The 25,485-nt window shown below is 44.0% G+C and overlaps 1 protein-coding gene across 2 annotated transcripts in view; it reads left to right on the forward strand.

Moving 5' to 3' along the window:
- The window catches only part of kiaa0825 (KIAA0825 ortholog), a 118,318-nt gene that overhangs the window by 18,145 nt on the left and 74,688 nt on the right, over positions 1 to 25,485 (forward strand). For both annotated transcript variants that reach the window (XM_035164879.2, XM_047341073.1), the window contains exons 7-16: positions 4,831 to 4,998; positions 6,630 to 6,712; positions 6,843 to 7,100; positions 12,817 to 13,094; positions 13,827 to 13,977; positions 16,096 to 16,286; positions 18,490 to 18,696; positions 19,556 to 19,666; positions 21,454 to 21,593; positions 24,308 to 24,487. In XM_035164879.2, coding sequence (XP_035020770.2) covers positions 4,831 to 4,998; positions 6,630 to 6,712; positions 6,843 to 7,100; positions 12,817 to 13,094; positions 13,827 to 13,977; positions 16,096 to 16,286; positions 18,490 to 18,696; positions 19,556 to 19,666; positions 21,454 to 21,593; positions 24,308 to 24,487 — 1,767 coding nt within the window. The remainder of the gene's footprint in view (positions 1 to 4,830; positions 4,999 to 6,629; positions 6,713 to 6,842; positions 7,101 to 12,816; positions 13,095 to 13,826; positions 13,978 to 16,095; positions 16,287 to 18,489; positions 18,697 to 19,555; positions 19,667 to 21,453; positions 21,594 to 24,307; positions 24,488 to 25,485) is intronic.

Consider the following 25,485-nt stretch of genomic DNA (forward strand, 5'->3'; position numbering starts at 1 on the left):
CATCCTTCTACCCACATACTTACACAAACATGCACTGAAGCACCCCAAGGCACCCACACGACCACACGACCCTGCTTGACACCCTATGAGATGAGCACACAAGGCGGCTTGGGTGCACAGAAAACACATCCACAAAAAGAAACACACAGAAGTGCTCAAGAGCCAAAGCATTACACTCACTGCCTAAAGCCCCGCAATAAGAATGAAGTGGTGCACAAGTACACATATATTTATACTAACACAAAGTTTTATTGACCAGCCCATTTTGATACTTAAGGTGCCTGGCTGTAGTGTTTAGCATCTGTATCAATGCCGATCTCTGACAGCACATAGTGGCCACTGCAGGTGAAACTTCTAGGAGAGTTATGGTGAGTCATGTTTCGGGCTCTATCGAGGCAGAACTTCTTTGTGTGAACATTTAAGTTCAGGAACTGTTTGACATTACATTACATTGAGGCCTGTTACTACTGATACAGGAACTGTTTTTACTTTTTTCATTTGGCTATTTAATTTCCAGCCAGGTCACTCTGCCTTGTAGAGTCCCACAAGGGTCAGTACTTGATCCTCTTCTATTCAAAATCTCAAGTTTGAGGATTCAGGCCACATCAGCTGATATTAGCCTATACCTGAATATCGAAGCTGCATTGTGGGTAATGTAGACACCAGGTTTGACAAGGATGTTGAATCTTTGGCATAAAAAAGAGAATCTTTCCGGTGATGCTGCATACAGTTGTTTTCCAGCTGTCCATTGTTGGTCTGACAATGTTACGCACATGAAATAAATCGCCTACTCTTTCAGAGAGTTAAACAAATTAATGAATACATGTGCGAGCACTGAAAAATAAGACATTAGAATGGAACTCAATGGAGTGCATACCTCTGCCAAGGCCAAACAATACAACACGTCTGTCCAGCTCTAGTGAGGAAAAAGGTAGTTGTGTGATCTGCACCAAATTGCATTCAAGTCATAGATCTGGATCTCCCCCTTTAACCGGATCCACAGCAACATTTAATACATTTTAGTAGTTGCATCACATTGGTTACAACATCTGGTATGACATCAGTCTTTTACGAAATTAAATGGAATCTTAGGATTCTTGCAAAAACTGTATCCGAACAAACATGGTTGTATTTCCAGGTTGTTCGATTACTGTCTGTATAAATCTCTTTGAGGCTGAATCAAACACCTCTTAGTCAACAACAACTTTTCAAAAATGTAGCTGCCAGGACAGAAATAAAACAAAACAACTTTGCACTTAAAAACTTTATTTATTTGTCAATTCAAGTTTCATGTTTTTCATGCAACATATGTAAAGTGTCTTCTAAAAGTGCTTGCCTTCTGAATTCCTTTGTTCCTTCACTCTTTGGATCTGATGTAATCAAATGTCTACATCACCAAGAGGTCATTGTACAACAAACACGTCTGCAAGAACACAGTAAACTTCCCATATTGTGAGCCAATGATAAGAGAGGCCAGACGGGTAGAGAGAGGCAGAGCACCCCAGTGATGGTCTGATTTACACTACAGAGAGACAGAATGAGAGACAGAGAGGAAAACGGGGGAGAGAGGATGAGAGGGGGAGAGATGCTGTGCCGGAGAGAAATTAAATCAGTGGCTAAATTATTGCATGATTGCCCATTCCCAAAAGACTTGGGCATCATTTGGTAGAAAGTGTCTAATAATTGGTTTTCGGCCATGTCAGACACATGCAATTCCCCCTACTAATGGCTCTGTTAGGAAGAACTGGGCCTCCTGGGTCAGAGAAGGACAGAAAATGGCCAGACGGCAAAAAGCGCCTCATACGCCCTTCTACTTTTTTTCTTCTTCTTCTTCTACAGATAAACGAGGGAACAACGCAGAAGAGAGAGAGAACAAGAAAGAGAGAGTGTGAGCGGGGAGGAAATGAAGTGGCAATAAGTGCAGCCAAAGGGGAAATGCTCTTCACCACGAGTTTAATACATCAGACTGGGGATTTGGCAGCCCGCCACACAGCAATTGTTTACCTTTTTGCTCACTGGCTGCATCTGTTCTGTTTTGTAAACGGCACTAAACTATTCGCCCGTAAACACCGGAATCAATAACAACTGCTAAGGGAATTCCCTTATCCCGCCCCTCCCTCTCCTTCCCTCCCTCTCTTCCTCATGTTTTCATCCCTAACCACCACCCCTTTCCCTTCCCCTAGATCTCCTCCTCTCTCGCCTATCTCTCTGTTCCCTGCCAGTCAAGAGCAGTGTGTGTGTGTGTGTGTGTGTGTGTGTGTGTGTGTGTGTGTGTGTGTGCTGTGGAGCTGATGGTGGAACCCACAGGAGAGACAGACAAGGAGAAAACTGATGGCTTGCCAAAAATACCTGCTCTGTTTGTTTCCCCCTTTGTGTTACATTGTTGTCATTGTTAAAAGCTACAAAGTGAAACTGGCCACTGTAGACCCGCAGAGTTTGGTATTTTCAGACATTCTTTTTTCACGGTTCTGCTCCATATGAAACATAAAGCCCACCCACACACATACACTGTTTTCTATTTCACACATTTTATTGAATGACACATTGCGTGACATGCTTGTTTGCTTCGAGGGCGACTGATAAGATTCATACTGCTTTATGGTTATCACAGCGATGTGGCTAACCATTGATTTTCTTTTTGTTTATAAGAACATCCGCCCACTCTAATGTCATATGGAGAGGCTCTTATATAATTTCACATATAATTTTTTTGCCCAGCTTTCAGCACCAGGCCTCCTTTATTGATTCTCAGTACACTGACCTCTGGTTGAACTCTCCTGCCTGCTAGTGCCCCCCCTCATGCTGCTCTGTGAGACATGCTCTGCTCTATGCTATATGACACACCTGGGTGCTTTTAAGCACACCCTCTCCATCAACTGGCTATGAGAGCCTCCATTTGGCCTCACTGTTGTGACAAAGGTATAATGAGGTTTAGATGGCTGTGTACTACACTGCCATGGCTATAAGGCTATTTGGCTTGGGAGGTGACTATAAATACATATATAGCCCGGGCGGCAGAGCTTGATGAGAGGCTGAGGCATTGCTAAACATCAAGGTCATGTGCAACTACTTAGAGTGTGACTTAATGTGCCAGTGAACCAGTCATGGGGTCACAGGTTGAGGGAATGAATAGGATGAATGGGGAGGGAGAAGACACACAGAGATGATGCCCTGCAAAAAAGGCTGATGCTCCAGATGAAGTGCTGGTTAATGGTGGCTGTGCTCCAAAGAATGCCCCACAGAAGGTGGGGAGGGTTGCTTTTTACAGTGATAGCTTTTAGAGAATCCCGCAGCTCCCCCTCGAATGTGTCCCTGTCTTATCCGGTTTAGGCTGTTTACTCTTGAGTTGTTGACAGCTTTAGTTTGCCCCTGTGTTTAGGCACGGAAAGCTCTGCTGATTTGCCGGTGACTTCAGAAATAGACGTGATCGGCGGCGGGTGCGTGGGTCAATGTGCAAGCTGGAGAGAGAGAGGCTGGCATGTGGGTGTCAGCCAGGTCACGCGTGTAAACATGCAGTATGAGGTGATCGAGGACACAGACTCCCACTGGACCCCATTACAGAGGAGGTGCCGAGCTGCGGACCCATGCAGCTTAATTATACATACGCACAAATGCATGCACAAACATTTTACCACACACCAAATAATTACACAACTATTCGCATGTGATTACATACATGCTTACACACACACACACTTAACATACACACATAAATACATGCATGCACATAGACTTGCAAACACAAACAAACTTAAGGTCAGACTATATTCCGTGGTGACCACAGAGTCTGGTTGCAGTGTGGCAATTATCCTGCAAGACTGACATGTGCAAATGTGTGTGAAAGTGTCTTCTACAAATCAAGTTATTTATAATGACCGGCATAACATGCACATAAACACGTGTGCGCTCATTCGACAAACACAAACACACACAAACTCATCGACTCACACTCACAAACACTCACGTAAATATGCACGAGAGCCGACACACACACACCGAGTCGAGCCTCATGCATGATTAAACCAGGCATCCTTAGGGACAGTGTGTTGTCATATTGTCAGATTTTGTTTAACAATATGGCAAAATTACATTAGGATCCAGAGGCAATAATGTTACAATTATTTGAAACGGGCCCCACTCCTCTTTCTCTCCCTCTCAACGCTCAATCATCTCTGTGCTTTCAGAGTCAAGGCTAATACCGAGTTCATCCATTCCCAAATGCTTTTGCAGTGGAGGAGCTCATTTAAGCGGACACACAAAAGTATTTGTGCATGTGTCTGGAAGTATGGCAACGCATCTCCCAGCCGCCCATTCTCCGGCTTAATGCGGAACATCCCCTGGGTGATGGCTTTGGCAGCCTCCAAAATGGGAAATCCATATTTGCCGAGGGGGTCATCGGCGGGTTAGGGGGAGAAAAGTTTTGTGCCGGGAGAGAAGAATGTGCATGTGTGACTTCTCAGGGAGCAAAGTTTTGCATATTTTTTCACTGTCTCTTTTGTTTATGCTGTGTATTGGGAAAACATGAATGGGTCGATATTTATAAAAGGTGTCGTGCGCGGCAACACTTCAGCACGGGGTGTTTTCTGATGAGTGCGTGTAGGTTGGGAGGTTGGGTTGAAAACCTATTTCCATGAGACTGTTGCTTTACTCAACTGTAAACTGTAGTGCAGCCAGCTCTCTCTCTCCTCTCTCTCTCTCTCTCTCTCTCTCTCTCTCTCTCTCTCTCTCTCTCTCTCTCTCTCAGGCAAATATGCCCGAGCACATGCCCAGTTTATTTTGTCTCTTTCCCCTTTTACGATCATTTTTTTTGTTTTGTTTCTCTCTTCACAGCTCCGATGGAGCTCCCCATGAAGAATAGGAGCTTCAGTCTAACCTCCCACCAGCTGAGGGCGTTAACCCAGCTGGCCTGCACTCTGCTGGGGTTTGAGAGCAATGTGAGAGAGCTGGTCACTCACACTATCTTCATTAACTGTACAGGAGACGCTCCCTGTATAAAAGGTACGAATCCACCCCTCCATCACACACGTGTTTACGCACATTAGACATGCAATAGGGGTTAAAGCTCCCACAGAGGACACTGACATTGAGCTATCTGCATTTCTTCCTCTGAACTTAGTGGCCTAAGGTTAGATTTATATTTTATAATGGCAGACATTTTAAAGTCTGATTTAATATGATTTAGACCAATATCCCTAAGACTCACTATTGTTTGGTCAAAAAATATCAAAGTGAGTTTGGTGAATATTTTTGAAACACTATTATTTAGTCCATTAATTTGAGTTAGACTTCTCAGAAAATTATCAAACAGATAATTAATAAATAATATGTAAATGAGAATATGTAAATAGTTAAAGTATAGACTTTATTTCATCAGTTTGTTGGGGGTACAGTGGGGGGACCTCAAAATGTATAAACTGTCTCTAGTCATGCCTCTCTCACACACACACACACACACACACACACACACACACACACACACACACACACACACACACACACACACACACACACACACACACACACACACACACACACACACACACACACACACACATTGTTACTTATTCTAGCAACACATCTGAGTTGCGTCTGAAGAAATGTGCCGTTTGAGTTGGGAATTATCTTTGGTGTTATGTAAGCCTTTAGCATCCCCTTTTCCCCTCTCCCTACTTTGAACTGCCGTCGCTGAGATGTTAAATGAAAGCTTTTGGTGCATGGAGTAATTTCCATAAAGGTTACATTTACAAAAACAAGACTTGCAGAAAGGCTCAATTTACAGAGAGGTAAACAGCCTTTAAAGGGCAGTTATCCAAATCATTAATTCCAGGCAATCAAACAGCTTAATTACCAGAAATTCATCAGATGGGCTTAAAGGTCAAAAAGTGATGCGCTTGCTGCTTCCTCCTTCTTCCATTCCATGTATTCTTGTTCGGGTAAATTGCCTCGCCTGGGGTCTTACTCTTCGCCTTCTGATTAGGAAACTGCGGCCTTGATGTTTCACGCTTTTTAATTGCAACCCAACCCAACATCCTGTATGCTTGTCTTCACATCCACCCCCCCCCACCCTGCATCCCCCCACCCACCCACCCAGACACACACATCCACACAATCTTCCCTCATGGAATTACCCCTTATGCAGTTGATCCTATCTGGGTTCAAATCAACTCTAAGCCCCAAATTTAGACTTATGAAGTCGTCACCATTAGCATTTACTGCCTGTTTTCTGCTCCCTCTAAGGCATGTGCACTTATACTCATACGCTGGTCACTGTGTCTCATTTGGCTAGTGGGGGCAGTGTGACCCATATCTGGCTCAGAGTTACACACGCTCGCTTTCATGTAACTGAACTTGGCATTGGCGCAGGGCTTTTAACACATAAGATCATACAGCAAATTATGTGTGATATGGAAATAGTCGTGCTAAATAATGCATAGATTTGGAGGATGCTACGGACACCCACCACACAGCATTTCATTTTCAAATTGGGATATCTTCTGTATAATTATAGTTCCCTCGTGGGATTTCACTGAGATGAAATGAGAGCTTGACCGGGAACGGTTGCTGTTAAATGTCTTTTTTAAGATGTATTACACAGCGTTTTCCATTAAAAATATTTATCGGCCATTCAGGCATCTTGAAGAAGAGCAAAGAGGATTCAGACACGACAACAGATGGCAGGAAATCCAGTGCAGAAACACTCCACACACCAGAGGTGAGTCTTTTTCGCATTTGTGCTCCTTTCCGCCCTGAGAGAAAGTATCTATTTCAATCACATCTTTTCAATATCATAACTTGCAGCACTCAGACAATAATTTGCTGTCGGCTCGTCTCCTGTTTTTCAGGCACAGGTGCTGGAGTTTAACTGGAGGTCGGCGTTTCGGGGGCTGGTCCCTCACATGGAGCATTGTGTCAAAGTGGTGCTGGACGATGTTTGTGCCAAGAGTCTACAGCAGGAAGAGGCCTTATACTCCTCAGGACACACCTCTCTCACCCTGTGTCACACAACTGGACACAACGCCAACGCTGCCGGCAACACACCTCTCAGAGAGGACTCCTTCCACACACACTCAGAGAGGGAGACTCCCAAAATGATTGCCAAGGTACTCTCGGGCAGAACGTGGGATAGTTTATCTAATATTGAACAGATCTGATTGATGACATGGCTCCGAGCAGGATTTCTTCATGGTGCATTACAAACACACAAATGCGCTCCAGAAGAGGCACAATACACGAGTTAAATTATTGACAGGTGGGTCAACACTGTCTGAGGGCTTCACAGTGAGGAGCATGGAAACTGAATCTCCTTGCAGGTTATACAGAAAACAAAAGGGAAAACACATGTTGCCTATTCTTTTAGTTTTCCACTCAAAGGCACAAACTGTAATCCTTACGTAACAGAGTAGTAGGCTTTATACCTAAATAAAAAACACATTATAGGAACATTTTTAAGTACAGCGACTGTAACTAGACAAAACATCAGCTGATAAACAAACTAAATCATATTAAACTAGAATGGCACTCACCTCCGTCCTGCTCTAAACACACTCATAGATATCATTATATAAATGTGCCTGATTATTTATTCATCATGATCCATGAATTATTCCCTGGGAAATCATTGAAAACCCTATTGTACAATGTAAAAGAAAGTGATAAAAAAAAAAATCCTGGATCTGCCCCCTGATCCAGATGCGCTCCAAAATGAAGTGAGTTCTTCCCTTACCCATACCACACCAAGCTTTGTGGTAATCAGTCCAGTGGTTTTTATGTAATCTTGCTCACAAACACACCAACAAACAAACAGGGGTGAAAACATAACCTCCTTGGCGGAGATAAACAAATTATCTCTTACAAGTCGCTCCCTGGAAAGAAAGCCAAATATTTAATGTTAGTTGACCAACAACAAAGTTAGTAGCAAAGACAAAGGTTCATGTTTCCAAAAGCAGTGGTGCACAGGACTGAATTGTTTCCCTTTTTTCTGTCAGGAAAGTGCCTTAGCTCACCTTTGTCTCTTCCTGATTTGCAGTGAAGCTTTAATGGTGGATTTCATCACAATTTCCAGGTCTGAGGTTTGCAGTTTAGACGGTAGAGTAGAAGATTTATCAAGTTGTGTTCCCATGCTCATAAATAATCAGATGCTGACCAGTCATTAGTGTTAGGTGTTCCTTTGATCAAGCTGTTAAAGGACTTTAGGATATTTTTTCTTCATGGAGCAGATCTGACTTAATTAAGATGACTTAATACGCCTCCTCATTATTTCACAGCATTAAATAGAAATAATGAACTTGTGACTTTCGAAAACTACTGCCCACAGACAGTAGAGATGCCAGAAGGTGCTTTAGTAAAGACAGATGCAGCATTCCAGATGACCACTAGTACAGACTGTAGTATGAGGAGCCTTTGTGAACTGTAAAGCATGAAAGTAAAAGTACACTAATCTTTGTAATCAACATCAGCAAGTACTGCTTGTATAGTTTACTGCTATTGCCTTTATTTTTCTGATTCAACGTTTTCTAAAATTTCAAAGAAAAAGCGCAAAAGGAATTCACTCAACTTGGGAATATTGCATTGATTTTAGAAACCCTCTCTAGGTCCGTCCCTAATATACCGTGTGCATGAGCATGTTTTATCATACACCCTGCTGTCTCTGTTCTATTCATCCTCCTTTATCCACCTGACTGAACAATGCAGGTCTACACACACCAACCAGACCCGGGGAGATTAATGGTTTTTGTAGCCCCAAAGGAAAGCACCCTCGATAATAGAAAGCCCAAATGATTTGGGCTCGACACAGTTGACACTCTGGATCAGAAAGGGCCTTGGGAAGAGTCATCAGTATTACTTAAAGGGGAGGACTCCGGGGACAAAGGAGAGACGGGAGGAAACCAAGAACCAGTAAGGGTGTTATTATGAGGTGGTGTGTAGAGAAGGGCGCTGAATAGGGGGAGGTATACAGGGTATACAGATGATACAGATGTATACAGAGGATGAATCACAAAGGCAAAGAGGAGAGGGTAGAGAAGAGGATAAAGAAGGGATAGTGCAAGAGGAGCCATGAGAAGAGAGGGCCTGGGAAAAGGCAGGGGGAGGTGAAGTAGACACCAGAGATGGACTTTTCTCAGGAGAGAGTCCAGTGTCTGATGTGAGACCAGGCTTAGTGCTCTAACTCTTCTTAGGATCCCTAGTGTTTGAGACACCATGTTGTTTTTTTTCTTTCACACCGACCTCGCTTGGTCCAGAACATCATACATTTAATTTAGGGCGGAACCAAAATAACAGGCCGAACTAAATTTGGTCCGACCAAAAGAGGGGGTCTCGGTCCAGATCAAACTGATCCATGGTTCGGATCATTTGCAGCGTGAAAACACTTACTTGGACAGTTTGGACTTTTGGACCAATTGCAGGGAGTTGAGACGGCATTAAACAATAGGAGAAGAAAAAAAAGCTGAAGCGGATTGCAGGACTGCTTGTCTTTACCCCCAACCATATAATGTTTGAACAACAAGGACGTCCATTATGCTGGTAGTAATACCATAATGATATTACAGTTGCAATGGAACTAACAAAGCGGTTAATTCATCTTTTCAGTTCACACAGAACGACTACTTTTTACCAGTTAATGTCAACGATAGGTAAACGCAGCTCAAGGAGGTGATGACGACAGGACGTAAGTCAAACAAATGTCTTTAGTCCGCTCTCTAAATTACAACGTGAAACCAAAACAAGATTAAATGTAAACAGTGTAACAACGACATGAACCTTGGTTCGGACCATGGTCCAGACTGTCAGGTGTCAAACCGCCCTAAATCTTCCTGCTAATTTTATTATTTCTGAAAAACCAGCAACTTTCTCCTCCTGATTCTCCCTCGAACTCTTTTTCAGTCACATTCCTCCATCTTCCTCTCAACTCCTCTGCTACCCACACCTCTCCTCTACACTTCACACTGTGCAGACTCTTATCATTACTGCCTCACCTCTCTTCTCTCTTCCTCCTCCTCTTCCTCCTCCTCCTCCTCTCTCCTCTCTCCTCCAGCTCCTTACACTGACAGTCGATGTGGCTTTCATTACTAAGGAGTGTCAGAATTTGTCTTTGCTCAGAACCTCTACAACATATTTACGTGTAGGTCAACGCTTTAAAGATGAGGCTCTTTCAGCCCAAAGGTTATACATGCATGCATTTGCATTCAATAACACCGAGCCAGACAGACATCCAAGACAAGGCCGTGAGATATTATATATATTCCCCCCCCTCCCCTGTCCTTTTTTGACACTAGCTCCGGTGTTTGAGCAGAGAGCAAATTACTGTACAAGATGTGAGCGTGAAATATGGCCGGTTTAAAGGCATCATGATGGATCAATATTTCACACATTTATATTCATATGTTCATACCTCAATCCCCCCTTTTTTTCACGTGAACCCACTTCACTGTCTGTATTACTATACATATGCAGGCTGCCAGGATACTGTTCATCCATCAGAGTACTTTAGATAGTGCACTTTTTTTTCATTGGCAGTCAGGTGCGTGCTGAATGCCAAATACCCTGCGTTCAGCAGCTGGAACTCGCCCTCCTGTCAGAACCTGGAATTGAACTCTACTTGTTTGGGTGGGCCCCTCTAACCTTGATGCGAGCTCTCTATTACAGCAACAGAAGTGCCTTTTCTGTATTCAGACTACGCTGAACCCCTCACCTGCGTGTTCAGCTCTGCACTTGTCTGTCTGCTCCGAATTCAGCACACACACAAACAGGCTTCTCGAGCACTTAAAAACTTCATACAATCTCTTTCACCTTGCTGCAATAGTCCTGGTGGGTTTCCAGGCTTTGATCTTAGCTAGTTAAGGTTTCAGTCTGACTTCGGCATGGACGCATGCGTTTGTTTTTTGTGTGAGTGTGTATGTGAGGATGACTGTCTGCTCAATGTGTGTGTGTGTGGGTGTGTGTGTGCGCGTGCACGCCAACACTGTACGTGTATGAGATACTTCTCCAGGCTCTCTCCATCACCCTGGTAATGCTGCTGCGTTTTGTCTGCCTCTGCCTTCTCTCTCCCTCTCTCTCAAAGCTAAGCTCCTAATGACTACATGCAGTCAGATATTGACTTAATTGTCCAAACGGCCATTGTTCCCAGGCCTTTTAACCACACTGGAAGCTTTTTTTCTGCGGGAAATTGTGTAAAGAGATTGTGAGATTGTCAATTGTGTACACACGCCGGAGCCTTGATCTGACAGGATGTCGAACTTTCCAGTCAGCTCCACATTAAGTCAAGTAATAGAGTGCGTGATTCTAGACACAAGTAATACATGCTGTGATTGATTGATTGATTAAACTGGCATCGCGGTTTCTGAGTTATGGTGATGTTTTTTTTTACCTTCAGCGTGACCTGGCTTAATAGTTCCAGGAAATATGGAAAATATGCTTTGTTTGAAGGAGATTTAAGGAGATTTTTAAGAATCTGCCTGACACATAACTCACATGTATGGCTGTATAAATTTGGATTTAAACTCAGACACATGTGTGACTCCCTGGCACTTGCCTGATCGTCTTTCACATGGGCTCAATGCAATGTCAATAAGAAGCACATGAGGCGGCGGAGGCAGTGGTGTTCAAGGTGTGTGTGTGTGTGTCTTGATGTGAGCCTTGTTCTCTGCAGTCTGCAGAAAATGTGTTAAAACTATTGCACTACCACCTAACCTTAACCTTATCTAAACCTTAACCTACATCTAACTTAACCTTACCTTAACCTAACCTTATGTCTTCACCTTAAAATGTAATGATTTATGTTATGGGGACATGCTTTTTGTCCTCATAAGGAAGAAAGTCTCCATAATGTAATACGTGGACCACGCACGCACACACACACACACACACACACACACACACACACACACACACACACACACACACACACACACACACACACACACACACACACAAACTAGTCTAGTGCCACATTTGCTAAATTGCTTCACCAGGTAAGGAATAAACTATCAGTGCAATATTGTGTCAACCATGCTTATTCACACAGTGTTATCATTGTATTAATTGAAAAATTAAGATTTCAACGTTAAGTAAGAGCCGGCTAATACCCAGAATGCTTATCTGCGTCTCTGCGAGCTCACACACTCAACTATCTCAATACGCCTTGATCAGCCACTCTCCCAACCCCCGGAGAGAGAGCAAGGTGCAGGCAGCCCCGTCCCTAAAGGCCTCTCTCCAGGACTAATGTGGATAAAAGAGATAAGTCTTGGTTGTTGCTCTGGCAGTTAATAGAATAAGATGTAGGTATTTTACATTGCTGAAACAGCTCTCTCTCTCTCTCTCTCTCTCTCTCTCTCTCTCTCCCTTCCTCCCTCCCTCTCTCTCACTCTCTAACCTCTGCCTGACCTTTTCTGTTTCTTTCCCTCTCAGCACGTCTGACACCCCACCGCTTTCTAACGTTTTCTGTTTGAATGTGGTTAACGTGATGCTATAAAGTAAGACAAGTGCTGACGTTTCCTCCAAAGTAAAGGTTTTATTTGACCTGATACCAATAATGCATGCTCAGCAGCGAAGTTTATGCGGAGGGCATGTTGTTTTAGACATCTGTATTCTACAACTGCACAGCATCTCAGCTGTAATGGCTTGCACAATGTGAGGGAAAGATCCATGTGAAAAACCCTGCTCAGTCTTGAAACCTTAACATTCAGTTGTCTCCTTGCAAATATTCCATTATTTACAACTGATGAGTTCTATTACTGGTGGGTTTTCTCTCCATTTCTCTTCTTACTGAAAGATTGTCCCTCTGTTGCTGAGATCTTCTTCCCTCATCTCACCCTTCAGTTTTGTGCAACGATCGTGGCCGAGTTGGACGCCTTACTACCCTTGGCAGCAGCCTGCAGAGACAGCTCTCTCCTGGAGGTGCGGTCGAGCTTTGTGGAGGCATGTGGAAGGGCAGCGTTTGCCGTGTTGGGCCGCCTGCAGGAGAGGGCCCTGGCGGTACCGTCCTCTGCGCCTGTGAAGAACCTGCCCACTCTGCTGGCCTCTTGCATTTATGTGCACCAAAGACTGGAGCACTACCGCGGCAGGCTGAAAGATCCAAATACTCCTGCAGCTAAAGTGTAAGGGACGACATATGCTTGTTGTTATTGTGGAATGGGAGAGAAGTGGTATAATGATGTGTTTATTATGCTAGAAGTGATAGGTTAAAGACATATCCAAAGTTTGTGAGTTTAAAAATATGGACAGAAAACAGAACGTTTCTGAAAGGCTTTTAAAATGTAAAGGAAAATGTACAATGAGATCAAGAGGAGGGGTCCCGAAAGTCGAAAAAAAGAGAGGAAATGATTGACAGGTGGTAATGACACCCATATTATGTCTACATCTGGTGAGTTTTTATGCCTCATAATACCCCCGTAACCTCTGCTCTCTGCGGATCCCCCTCTAAAGGCATTTCAGGTGCCCTCGGTGCCCCTGTTGTCCCACCTCTGGCCCCTAGCACCCCTCCACCTGCACTGTGCCCCCTCTCGTCATAAATTCCTCTCTCCACCATTCAGTCCCCCCGGTTTTAAGCCTCCTTGCACCCCCGTTAAACTCTCGCCTCTCTCTGGAAAGTATCAAGGCAGGCCGATTTAAAGGATATGGAATGTCACACTAAACTTTCACAATAAATCATCGGTTCTTTCATCGAATCATTTCACCTCACGTTTGTTTGATGGCTCCCTGAATAAACAGTCGTCATTTATGCATCTGAATTAACAGATTGTGATAATTGACCCCATCTGTGCTTTTTTTCTTACTGTCGTATCGATTTTATATATAATTAAAAAAATATGTCTTTCTTCTGTGCCTAGACCCCTGACCTTACTGCCTATACAGAAGTACCAAGAAACAGTAGATGCCTTGAAAAACCAGCTGACCAGCTATTGTGTCCAGGTCTGCACTGCCTGCATTCTTCATGATGCAGAGAGTCACCAATGGGCTGACCCCAAACCCTTCTACGAGGTAAAATACCCTGACGTTTATTTTGTTTAATGTTCTTTTTTTAACCTAAGATGCCTTGAAACATGATTTATCCTGAACTCTTATATGATAAAAAAACAGTGTACAAGTTTTTACCACTAAAATTAAAAAAAAGTCAGTAAGACATAAAACAGCCCCAGTATTGTTTGGTATTTATTTCATTACATTCATTGTAAAAAGGTGAATAATTTCAATGCCACGTGTCTTAGCAGACTTGTTCAGTAGAATTCGAGGAACTCAAGGAATTATACTCTGGAGCTTTCCCTGCTTCTTCTTTTCATTCCCACAATGCACCTTTACCTCCTACGCTCCCTCTTCTAACCGAGCCTTCGACTCTGAGCTCCCTGAGAACATCTGTGGCTTCCATGCTGCCCCGGGGGCTCCAGGGATTCAGCTGTCTGAAGTCTGCAGTCTACACTGGGACCGTCTGGAAACAGCACAGGGCCCCTGGAACTCCCCTACCTTTATGCCCTTAAACCAATCTAAACCTCGCCTCTCTTTCTTACTTTACCCCGCTTGTGCCTTTTTTCCCTCCCTTTGTTCCTCCCTCCCTCCCTGGGTCACTGGTGTCAGACAGACCTGCTGTGTGCAGGTGTGTGCTTTTGTTTAAGCATGGCTGTGCATCTGTACAGATGAATGCACGTGTGGGTGTGCAGCAGCATCCCGGGATGTGTGTTTCATTTGTTATGAGTATGTATGTATGTATGTATGTATCTGTATTTTTGATGTGTGTATGTGTAGTTGTATCTATCAGGTTTCCATCTCCTGGATGCACAGCCCTGTGCCTGGGCTCTTTCACAGCTCAGTGCAGCTCCGGAGAGACCCCTCTCCAGCTTGCCTTTTTCTTTCTTTTTGTTATTTGATATTGATATTGACACACAAATAGCTGTTGGCTAAGAAATATTTAATAGGCCTTGGTAACAACATATGAGAACTTGACCTTGGCTTACTTTCTTGTCACAATTTTGCCTTTAGAGTCTGAAGAAAATGCAAAATTCAAAGCAAAACACAAGCAGTTTATTCCATCCTCAATTCCCTGTCCTTTACTCAATGTTCACTCTCGCCAGGTTGTCATCCCTAATAGGAATTTGTTCATAGTTGACCTGGCTGGTGAAAAAAAGTTTGACTCAAACGAAGGGATAGAATATCTCAGCCGCACGTGTAGTTCGCAGCCGCCCTTGGTTTTGAGCCAACATCCATGTCTGCGTTTGCTCCGCTGAGTCCACAGGCGGAGGATGGGGGGCTAATCCCGGACATAGAGCTTGGTCACGCTCCCCATCAACGAGCGATCCCTAAATGACTGGCTCCAGGGTGGAGAGGGAGGGAGAGCGCGGAGAGAACTAAAATATGAGATAGAGGAGGTGAAGTGGGGAGAAGTTGAGAAGGGACTGAACGGTATGATGAGGAAGTTGAGGTGTGGGCGCTTCAGTATCGTCACCACACACAAACACACACACACACACACACACACACACACACACACACACACACACACACACACACACACACACACACACACACACACACACACACACACACTGGAGCAGTTAGTTGTTTAACGTTAAATGTGGATTTCCAGTGAGTTGAGATAGACGAGGAAGGTTTAATGAATGAGTCGTTTTCTGAAAAAGCTGCAGGATGCCATGATAATAATCCCCTTCTCTCCAACTCTCTCTCTCTCACCCTCTCTCTCTCTCTCTTTCTCTCTCTCTCTCTCTCTCTGTCTATCTGTCCTCTCAGTATTGCTTGTCTTTGCTCACTTTATTCAGAATAGTTCTCAATTCCTCTGTATATGTGAGTGTGTATGTGTGTGCCCGTTGTGATGTGTTCTCCAGTTCAGGACTTTAAAGCAGTCTAAAATCCCAGTGGGGGAAGAAACCCAGGTGCAGGGTGCAGGTGGCGTGACCACTGAGACATCCTGGTGTTGACAGAACTGCCTCTGTCTCTGTCTCCCTCTTTCTTTTCCTTCATGTTTTCTCCCTCACTCTCTTTTTATCTCCTCTTCTCTGCTTTTTTTCCCCCTTCAATGTCAATGTCCATATCACAATATATCTTCATCTGTTACCCTCTCTCTCTCTCTCTCACTGCTTTCCTCCACAGGGCGAGCGCTGTTCCTTCTCAGTGCAGATGTGGTTCTATTTCCTGTGTGGGCTCCGCAGCGACCTGTGGGCAGTCCTTCCGCCTGAGATTGCTAAGGATGTGCTTGGCCAGGTGCTGTCAGAGACTTTATTAACACTGGTGCAAAGATACGCCCGGGCCCAGCCTTCATACAAGAGACATCTGCAAATCAGGTATTCTATCGTTTACCATCTTGACCTCTCTGAGAATCCTTTTAGATTCTTACAAACTAGACTTCTACTGACATAATAGCACCCCAAATATATTACTACACTGCAACATGGGTCCTTATGCTTTGTTGAAACACTTAAAAACACGGATGTATTCATATAATAATGCATATTTTTCAACAATCAACTTTACCGATTCAAATTTTAAAACATATAAGACATTTGATTGGTCAACTGCTTCCAGCTCCTGTAGAAAATGTTGGCCTCCACTCCTGCTTTACGTGGCTTTGTAATGGGGAGTGTCAGACGAGCCTCTAGTTGTGCATAATGCAAATGTGGAGCATTATGATGTCACATGACATCACAAAGAGACGGAAATATCAGCTGGACTTCTGACGAAGCATTTCAGGACCTTCAGGAGAGAGGGGCTTCCTACATACAGAAGCTTCAAAAAGCTGAGAAAGCACGATGGGTTCACGGTGGTGCACCATCACCTCAAAGAAAGAAGGTGACCGATTCAATTCCCAGCTTGGCCAGGGACTATCAATGTGGAGTTTGCATGTTCCCCCGGTGTTTGCATGTAGCTTGGAGAGTCTAACTTGACTATAGGTGTGGATGTGAGTGTGTTAATGGCAATTTTGGATTCACAGAGTTTACACCAATTTCATTTTCTACCTCTATTTAATTCAATGGATTGGCCCAAACCCAACACACACCTCTGGTTATTTTCCTCCAAACAAAATTGATAGAAAATGTACACAATCACATGTTATGCCAGTATCAATTTCACAATATCAAAATGCATATACCGTAAGTGAAGATTTTATCCTGGCTGCTCAGCAGACATGCAGTATAATGGGATGGTAATTAAGAAAGCAATCTCGCGTCAAGGTCCTTTAGCTTTAAAGACTTCCTGTTAATGTTGGCTTAACAGCACAGGTTCAAAGTTTATTCTTGACCTCGGAAACAGCAGTTGAGAAGGCAATCTAAACCCTTAGCTTTTAAGGCAACAAGGACGAGAGGTGCTTAAAGTACTTAGAAAAGAAATGTAAATTAGAGCACCTAGTATATCACGACAAGTAGGAATACGTCATCTGCTGATGTTGATCATGTGATAGGATAAAAAGCTTCAGAACAGCCACTAAATGGACCTTGTAGCGATACTTTATTTCACTCAGTTGTTGTGTGAATTGCGCCGAACCTCAGGAGTGATATTTGTTTCCCATCAAAATGGATTCCTCTGAACTCCCTGTAGATCTATTGTGTGCAACCCTGTGAGTGATTAAGCTTTGATGTTTGAAACTGCGTAATTTTCACTTTACAGTCCTCACCATACGTCTCTGTATAATCGACATGAATGTACACGATGAAGTTTACTTGATATATATAATCACCGCCGTCCTAGTTTCACCCAGCTCCTGTAGGCCTCATGGTGGAGGTCGTATAATGTTAGGAATTAACTTAACGTTACCATGCAATAGGCACAACTCTGTGCAGGTTCCTTCACCCTGTCATCGTCTCTTTTTTCCTCCAAATAGCTGAATGATGACAATGAACAGGTTAAACTGTGACACACATTGGACGGATGAAGGAGTGACCAAGACGAAGTGCAGTATGCACATGTAGCATGATGTCATCACAAAGCCTGCTTTATGTTGCTTGGTAAATGCGTGTGTGTCTGAAGAGACAGTTATAAAGTGTAAGGCTAGTTAAAACAGATCCCTTTTCAAAGCTTCTCCAGGTTCCCTATTTGTACAGATCTCACACTGGGCCTCTTACGCCTCCTCAGCTCTCCTGTATCAGCCCATCTCCTTGTGCCTAATATCGATTCAGGCCAAAGGGAAGCAGGGACGAGGAGATGAGCGATGATGAGCAGCTCTCCCCGAACCAATTGAGGAAACAGATTTATGGGCATTTAAACGTAAAGGCAGTGACTTTTATAGTGAAATCCAAAGCCAGCAGTACACTTAACTTTCCAGCAGTAAAATCACCGGGAGGTTCTGTTGTCTGACTGCTTGTGCAATGAGGCAGTTATGTCATGATGTAATGGTGGGTGCCAGCCTCTGAAGACAGAGACGTTCACTTTCACCGCCTCTTTCTCCTTCGCTTTTTTTTTTTACGTGTTCTCACATATTCCCACCCCACCTCATCTTTTCCGTTTTCATCTCTACATTCACCTTTTCTCTTCGCTCCCTGTGTGTCCTAGAGGTGACATCACAGCGATGTTGCTGTATGTGGAGCAGCTCATGTGGAGTTTGTGCGAAAGTCCCGAGGCCTTGTTGCGTGCCAACCCTTCGTCAGCGATCGCCATAGTCGCGGGTGGATCAGACTGGCCGTACCAAATCCACAGCCTGTGTGGGCAACTCCTGACAGTCCTCGTCATTGTCACGGCTCCTCTAACTTTGCTGCATAGGTTTGTATGCGCTTCATGTTTTCTGTTTTTCAACTTACATTCCAGTGAAATATGAACTCTGAATTACCTCCACCAGGGAGGTTAGTTTTTTTCAGTGCAGCTTTTCATGAAATTTCCATATAAACATGGGGATGCAGGGTTTTTATCACTGTCTTTAAGACCCTGTTCAGACCTGGTACTAACATCCGTCCTGGCAGATTCCAACAGAAGTGGACCGCATTAGGTTTGTGGATGTGTTCGATGACAATGCTTGTGTGTGTATCTGTTTGTGTGTGTGTGTGTCAGCCGAGTAAAAGAGAGAGATTAAGAGAGGGAGAAAGACTTATTGCATTCACAAAGCAAAAAGAATGTTGGCACATGCGTCCCAGACCATCGCCCAACTGGTCTGAGGGATCGGATCTCAGGACGCATTGAGGTCGCATATGGGTGCCTTCATGCCTGTACTAGTAGAGCTGACCTCTTGTGATTGGATCACTAGGTGTGGATGTTAATACCAGGTCTGAACACGGTCTAACATGGTGAGATGTGCCGTTAGCCTTTGAGGAGGTGTGCGCTCTCTGAGTGTCCTTCTTGTTATATCATGGGTTTTGTACTGAAATGACCAGAGATGGTCATGTGGTTATAAAAGCTGAGACTGAAACTAAGTGTTTCCTAAATGACCATGAATTTAGACACCAGATTTATAATAACGGGGGGGTTCCAATGTTAAAAAGTAAATTACAAGGGAGGACTCAGTAATATTTTGTTGTATGATATCACTACCTGAAGCACTATTGCAATAGAGAGGTGCAGGTAGATATTGTTGGGATATTGAAAATATATTGTTAAAAGCTGTCCCGTGCAATCTCATTTCCTCCAGGACATTTATGATTAATCCTGCAAAGGAAACCATGCCACAGCAGCCTGACAGCTCTTTTGTACACTGGCTAAACGCTATCAACCCTGACCTCTTCACGGCGCAGGCCATACGGTATGTAAAGCACACCCATCACACCATCTATCACCCGTCATACAGCAGGTACACATGCAGCATGCATGTTCTCAAACAAACACACACACGCACACACGCACACTCTGGTATGCTAATCCGTCAACACACACCTCCACCCACTGTATGTGGAGAACCATATGTGTGTGTGTGTGGAGTTGGAACCAAATACTGAATGTGTAGATGTAAAACCAGATTTTGCTCATAGCTTCAAGCTAGAGTTGGTCTTGTAATACAGCACAGATGCACACAAAAAAAAAAACTACTGTTGCGGCAGACTTATTTTATTTATGTTTATGATGTTTGCTTTACACATGAGGTGTCAACAGAGAGCACTGTGGTGTGCATGTGCTTGCGTATGCTCAGATGTGCACATGCTGGAGTACATGTGCATCCAGTTACCGTTGTGACCTCCGTGGTGCAGTCCCCTCTCATCTCCCACACAGCCAGAGGTGATGTCATTGCGTGCTGATGGAGCACAAATCAAACTAACCCCCGCTCTCCTGCTCCTAAGTATCGGAGAGCTGAAATTAGTTTATTTTTATGACCTATTTATTTCTCTGCTCCCACCTCCTGCCTGCATGCGAAGGCGCCAGGGGGCCTGCCAGTGGGCCCGCGGCCAGATCCGCCGGTCCTCGCCCAGGACCCGGCCTCTTTGGCCAGATCTCTCCCCAGACCATTAAAGTAAAACCCATTGTTATGGTTATTAAATAAAACAATAATAAAATCACAAAGCACATAAATATATCATCCAGCATTGCTGTTAAAGAAAGCATCTGAAGTTATGTTTTCTGGCCTTTTGTGCGTTTCTGCATTTGCACACATTCATGCTCTGCTCTGCCTTTGCACATATGTGTGTGTGTGTCTGCATCTGTGTCTCTATGTGCCTCGGTTCTGTAAGCTGACCCTGCGCTGTAGTCGAGTAGATTTATCAGAGCAGTTAAAAGAGGATTTCTTCTGGATTTGCAGTCCCAGTGACATCATAAATTGCGCTGTCAGATCGAGGAATAGTTTTCCTCAGTCAAGCAGCAGGGTGCACCCTGCTCCAGCTCTCTGGCTCAAATAGAATGGTTAATTTCTGGGCAGATACCCCCTGAACAGCCTCCCGCCTCCTCGCTCTTCAGACAAACTCTGTCCTTTTCTTCCATTAGATTTTATTGAGATGTATAAAGTAACATGCAGGCACACACATGCATGTTAGCATGCTCTCACACTTGTGCACGTGCATAACAACGATCATAGGCAGTGAAGGGTGCACACATGCACACACTTAGATGCACACAGACACACACACACACACACACACACACACACACACACACACACACACACACACACACACACACACACCAAGGATACGGCTCATTACCCACAGCTGCCTGCTGCCTCTTGCTTATACAAAAGATGTAGGAGTGGGGTACTGCTGTATATTCATGTATTTGGCTGTCTCCCAAATGTTAATTTGCTTTTAGCTGGCCAAGATTAGAGCTAATTCCTTCCCGGTGCACACTATAAGTGAGCGAGAGTAAAGGCATTTGCAGACTAAGCTTGTATCAGGAGTGAGTGACACTGAGGGAAGTTACGCTCGTGGCATGAGCACCATTTCCTCCCAGATTGTCCTTCAAACCAACTGTGACTCCCGTCTTTGTGTTTCACTTGTGCAGCTTTTTTCCCCCTCCATTGTTGCCTCTTGCTAAATGCACTGCTATCTGTACTCTCACCTGACACTGCAGAACTGTCAACTTTGTCTTTCTGTTTTCCACTCTCAGAGACGGCCTTATGGGCCAGTCAGCCTTTGCCTGCCAGCTGAGGCTGCTGACCTCTAGCCCCGGATGCAATCCCAAGTTGCTACTAAGAGTGCTGCTGGAAGGAGATTGTCACCTGCCCAGAATACTCCTTGAAAACTCTCGTAAGTCTCTCAGAGTATGAGTTGGTACATGTTAATGGAATAAGGGAACAATAAGTGCATACATACACTTTTTCTATGTGCAAGCCTAATATCATCTTCTCCATCTTCTAGACTTCCTTTAACTCTTTAATATGATTTTTATATAATTCTGGACCCGCAGAGCTGATCGTGCAGGAGCTATGTGTGGGTCGGTGTTTACCAGCGTCTTAATTACAGTGCTCTAAGATCCTAAGCGAATTATATAGACCTTAGATGAGCTCTATCTATTTTATGAAGTTATCATCAGCATCTTTGCCATCATCATCATTTTCACCTTGGTCATCATCATCACTAAATCAATAGAGCGCAGTAATAAACACTCAACAGGCCCGGGCGGAGCACACGAGCTGACCTTTAAAGATTTTCCCTTCCCTTCTTCTCTCCTCCGCACCAGCAACAGTCTAACCTTTAAAGACTGTTGTGCACTCGCACATTAATTCACATTATAGCGACCTCATTAATAACAACTCTCACTGTCTCGTTCTCTCGCTTGGTCTGAGTCTGGCTCAGAGGCTCTGCAATGCTTCTCCCCGCACGCCGCCGTAAATCAACGTTGGAAGCGCTGACTCTCGCGTGTTATCACGGTGACGGGCTAATTAACCAGGAAGCAGACAGACAAAAGGAACAGCTTGACTGAATGCCTGCACTCACATAAGCTACTGCACTTCCCCATACGGGTATATACCTACTAATTTTACGTGCTGTATTAAAAGTTAGAAACTTGTGAAAAATGTAATGGAACTTATTCATAGATTGCTAATACTGGGAACAACATGGTATTAAGCTTCCTCGGGATGAATAACATATATACACAAATCATTTTTTTCAATGGATTAATTATCTATATATAAGTTACACTTATTTCATTATAGAGCTGGCTAACACTGCAACTGTAATTTCAGAGGGATAACAACTTATCCTCAATTCCAAAACCAGTTTTCACTTTTGCAAAATCCCTAAATCAGGACATAGACTTCCTCTGGCACACACACACACACACACACACACACACACACACACACACACACACACACACACACACACACACACACACACACACACACACACACACACCGCCACACACGCTCACACGGCCTTTTTATTATGATCGCTGTGTCTGCTTCCAATTACAGAGGTTTACAGAGAGGGCCCCTGTGACTGGTTGACTGGTTGTCCGGAAGATAAACAGGTGTATGTATTGGCCATGTATCAAGGTTGGATAAGCTCAGAGACAGAGGAGGAGGGACAGCAAGTGAGGAGCAATAGAGAGAGCGGCCGAGAAAATCGACACAGAGACACAAACACGCTGGATTGATTGCGTGCTGCCGCGGCGGCAGTGGAGGCTCCGCAGAGACGTGGCAGCTCACTGTCGTCTGTTTTTCCCGAAGTCATCTGCTGCTCCATAATGGGATCATTATTAAAAGGCACCTAGTTAACCTGCCAGGCTCTCCAGCACCCCAAGTGGAAATAAATGTTAGTCGCCCTGTTTCCTTGGACCACTGCAGCGGTGATATCCAGATAACCCTCTCCTTAAGGACCAATTACCAGACAGGCGGACAACAAGATGCCGGTACAACCCACATAATGCTGCTGAATAGACTGATCGTAGGTCAGGGTGCTTGACCACTTTTGAGTGTGTGCTTGTGGGTGTGTGTGATAGAGAAAGAGAGAGCAGGGGACCTAAGAGGAAGTTTGAGATAGAGAGAGAGAGGGAGACAGAGGAAATCATTTGGACCTTGAGTGGTGGCAACGCTCCCAACCTGTCTGTCATTAACTGATATTACTGGCCCTGTAATCCCGGAGCTAATGCGGCCCTGCCATTTTAAAATAGTCGAGCATTACTCACACGGAAGCCATGTTTTTTTCCCATCACACCCCCCCCCCCCATTGACTGCTGCATTGCTTACATTCTGCTGCTCAGATAGCTGTCATCTCCCACACAGCAGACTGACAGACCTCTGGATGTCTGCCACCTCTGGAGCCATGGGCCCTTCCTCAGCAACCCCTGTCAACTTAACACACACACACACACACACGTGAAAGCACACAAAACACGCATATGTAGACATCCATATGGGTTACAAACGCACACACCTCCATCCTCAGCCCCATGCTCAGACAGCAGCCCCCACAAGGACACCCTGTCAAAACCTCTTCCTTTTCACTTCCTGCCTCCATGTGCTGTGGATCCCACAGCCAGGGGGCCTTGAAATCTGTTTCTTTTTTTTCTTTTTTTTCTTTTTTGGTCTGGTTTTTCTCCATCTAACACAGATGTGGGTTTTTCCTCCTCCTTCTCTTCCACAATGCCTTTTGTTCACCCTCTCTGTTAACATGTGTCAGGTTGGGCAGCCTTGACATTTTCCACTGTGTTTTTGTGCACGGAAATGAAGTTGCTGTTTCGCAGGATTGGGTTTTACATCTTTCCCTGCTGACCTCCACACGATTGATATTTTCTGAGTCATTCTTTCTAAAAAAAAACCACTCACCTACACACTCCTAACTGAATGTATGTGTTCGTATGAGTAAGCCTTTTTATGTCTTTGTGCATCCTGGTTTTTTTTTTTATGTGGGTCAAGTGTTCCAGAATATCACGTTTCATAAATTCAGACACAATTATTTGTATTTTTGCTCAAAAGTGATTCACCTGAATGATTTTATTTCTTTTTCTCTTTCAGATTTTTGCCAGGAGAGCGCCTCAGAGATGTCTGCTGAGAGTTGCCAGGCTGGAGACAACTTCATAGTCACACTGTTCAATCTTTTCAGCTGCTTGAATAATGTTCCCAAGGCCTTGACTCAGGCCCTTCAACCATATCTGGAGAGGGCACATCTATGGGAACATCTCTACACACTGGCAGGTACGGTCACGACTGCTGCTGTATAAAGTTGTAGTTACGGGGTCACTACTTCACACTAGAGTGCAGCTCGGGTCACCGAGAGAAAAATAACTGAGCCCCAACCCCAAACCCGTTTTTTATGTGTCCGAACCCAAACCGAGCCTGATACAGTTAAAGCAAGCTGCACTCAGTTTGTCTGACTCTGTCCCTGACACACAAGGTTATTACTTGTTTTCCCCGATTACTTACATGTGCAGCTTAAAGCATCAGCCCAGCCTCATTTCAAAATTGTCCGAACCCAACCCAGCCTGTTTGGTCCTCACGGGCTCGGGTCCGGTGTCCACACTCTACAGATCGACATTACACAGATGTAGTTGTTGATATTCAGTGTAATACTCGAGGCCATATTGTTTTCTCTACTACAGCATGTGTGTCAAACATTGTTTGCTCTAAAAAATTGCTGTAATCACAGTTTAGTTCTCATATCAATAGAAATTAAACATTAACATAACTACCCTTGTAGTGTAATATAATATATGATTGTATATATCTGGGGCAATATTTTTTTTTACTTCAGGAGAGCAACTTAAATGTAAATCTTTTATAGTTGCTTATTTGCTCAAGGCCTGAATACTGCATTAGTTATCTATTTTGTGCTACAAAATGAAGTGATGATAAAATATTAAGCCATTCTCATTTCCTAATGAATTGGAGAAAAACAGTTTATCGTCTCCCCAAAATATTGAGACGAGCTCAGATAACAGGAAATGAAATGTCTCTAAATGTATTAAACACTATATCTGCCCTCAAATAATCTCTTTTATTTTTTTTTGCAGCTTATGTTGACATTGCATGAACATGAGCCAAAGCATGACTTTAATACGCTGTTCCAGAGGCTGCAATTACTCCCCAACTCTTTTCTTTCTTTCCGCCTCTCTCTGGTACAGAGCTTAATCAGAACTCCTGTGGAGTATGGAGCTCTCTTTTGGTAGTGATTTTTATATCCTGTGCAAGTGGTA

Source organism: Hippoglossus stenolepis, chromosome 9 (genome assembly GCF_022539355.2).
Source record: "Hippoglossus stenolepis isolate QCI-W04-F060 chromosome 9, HSTE1.2, whole genome shotgun sequence".
Taxonomy (NCBI): domain Eukaryota; kingdom Metazoa; phylum Chordata; class Actinopteri; order Pleuronectiformes; family Pleuronectidae; genus Hippoglossus; species Hippoglossus stenolepis.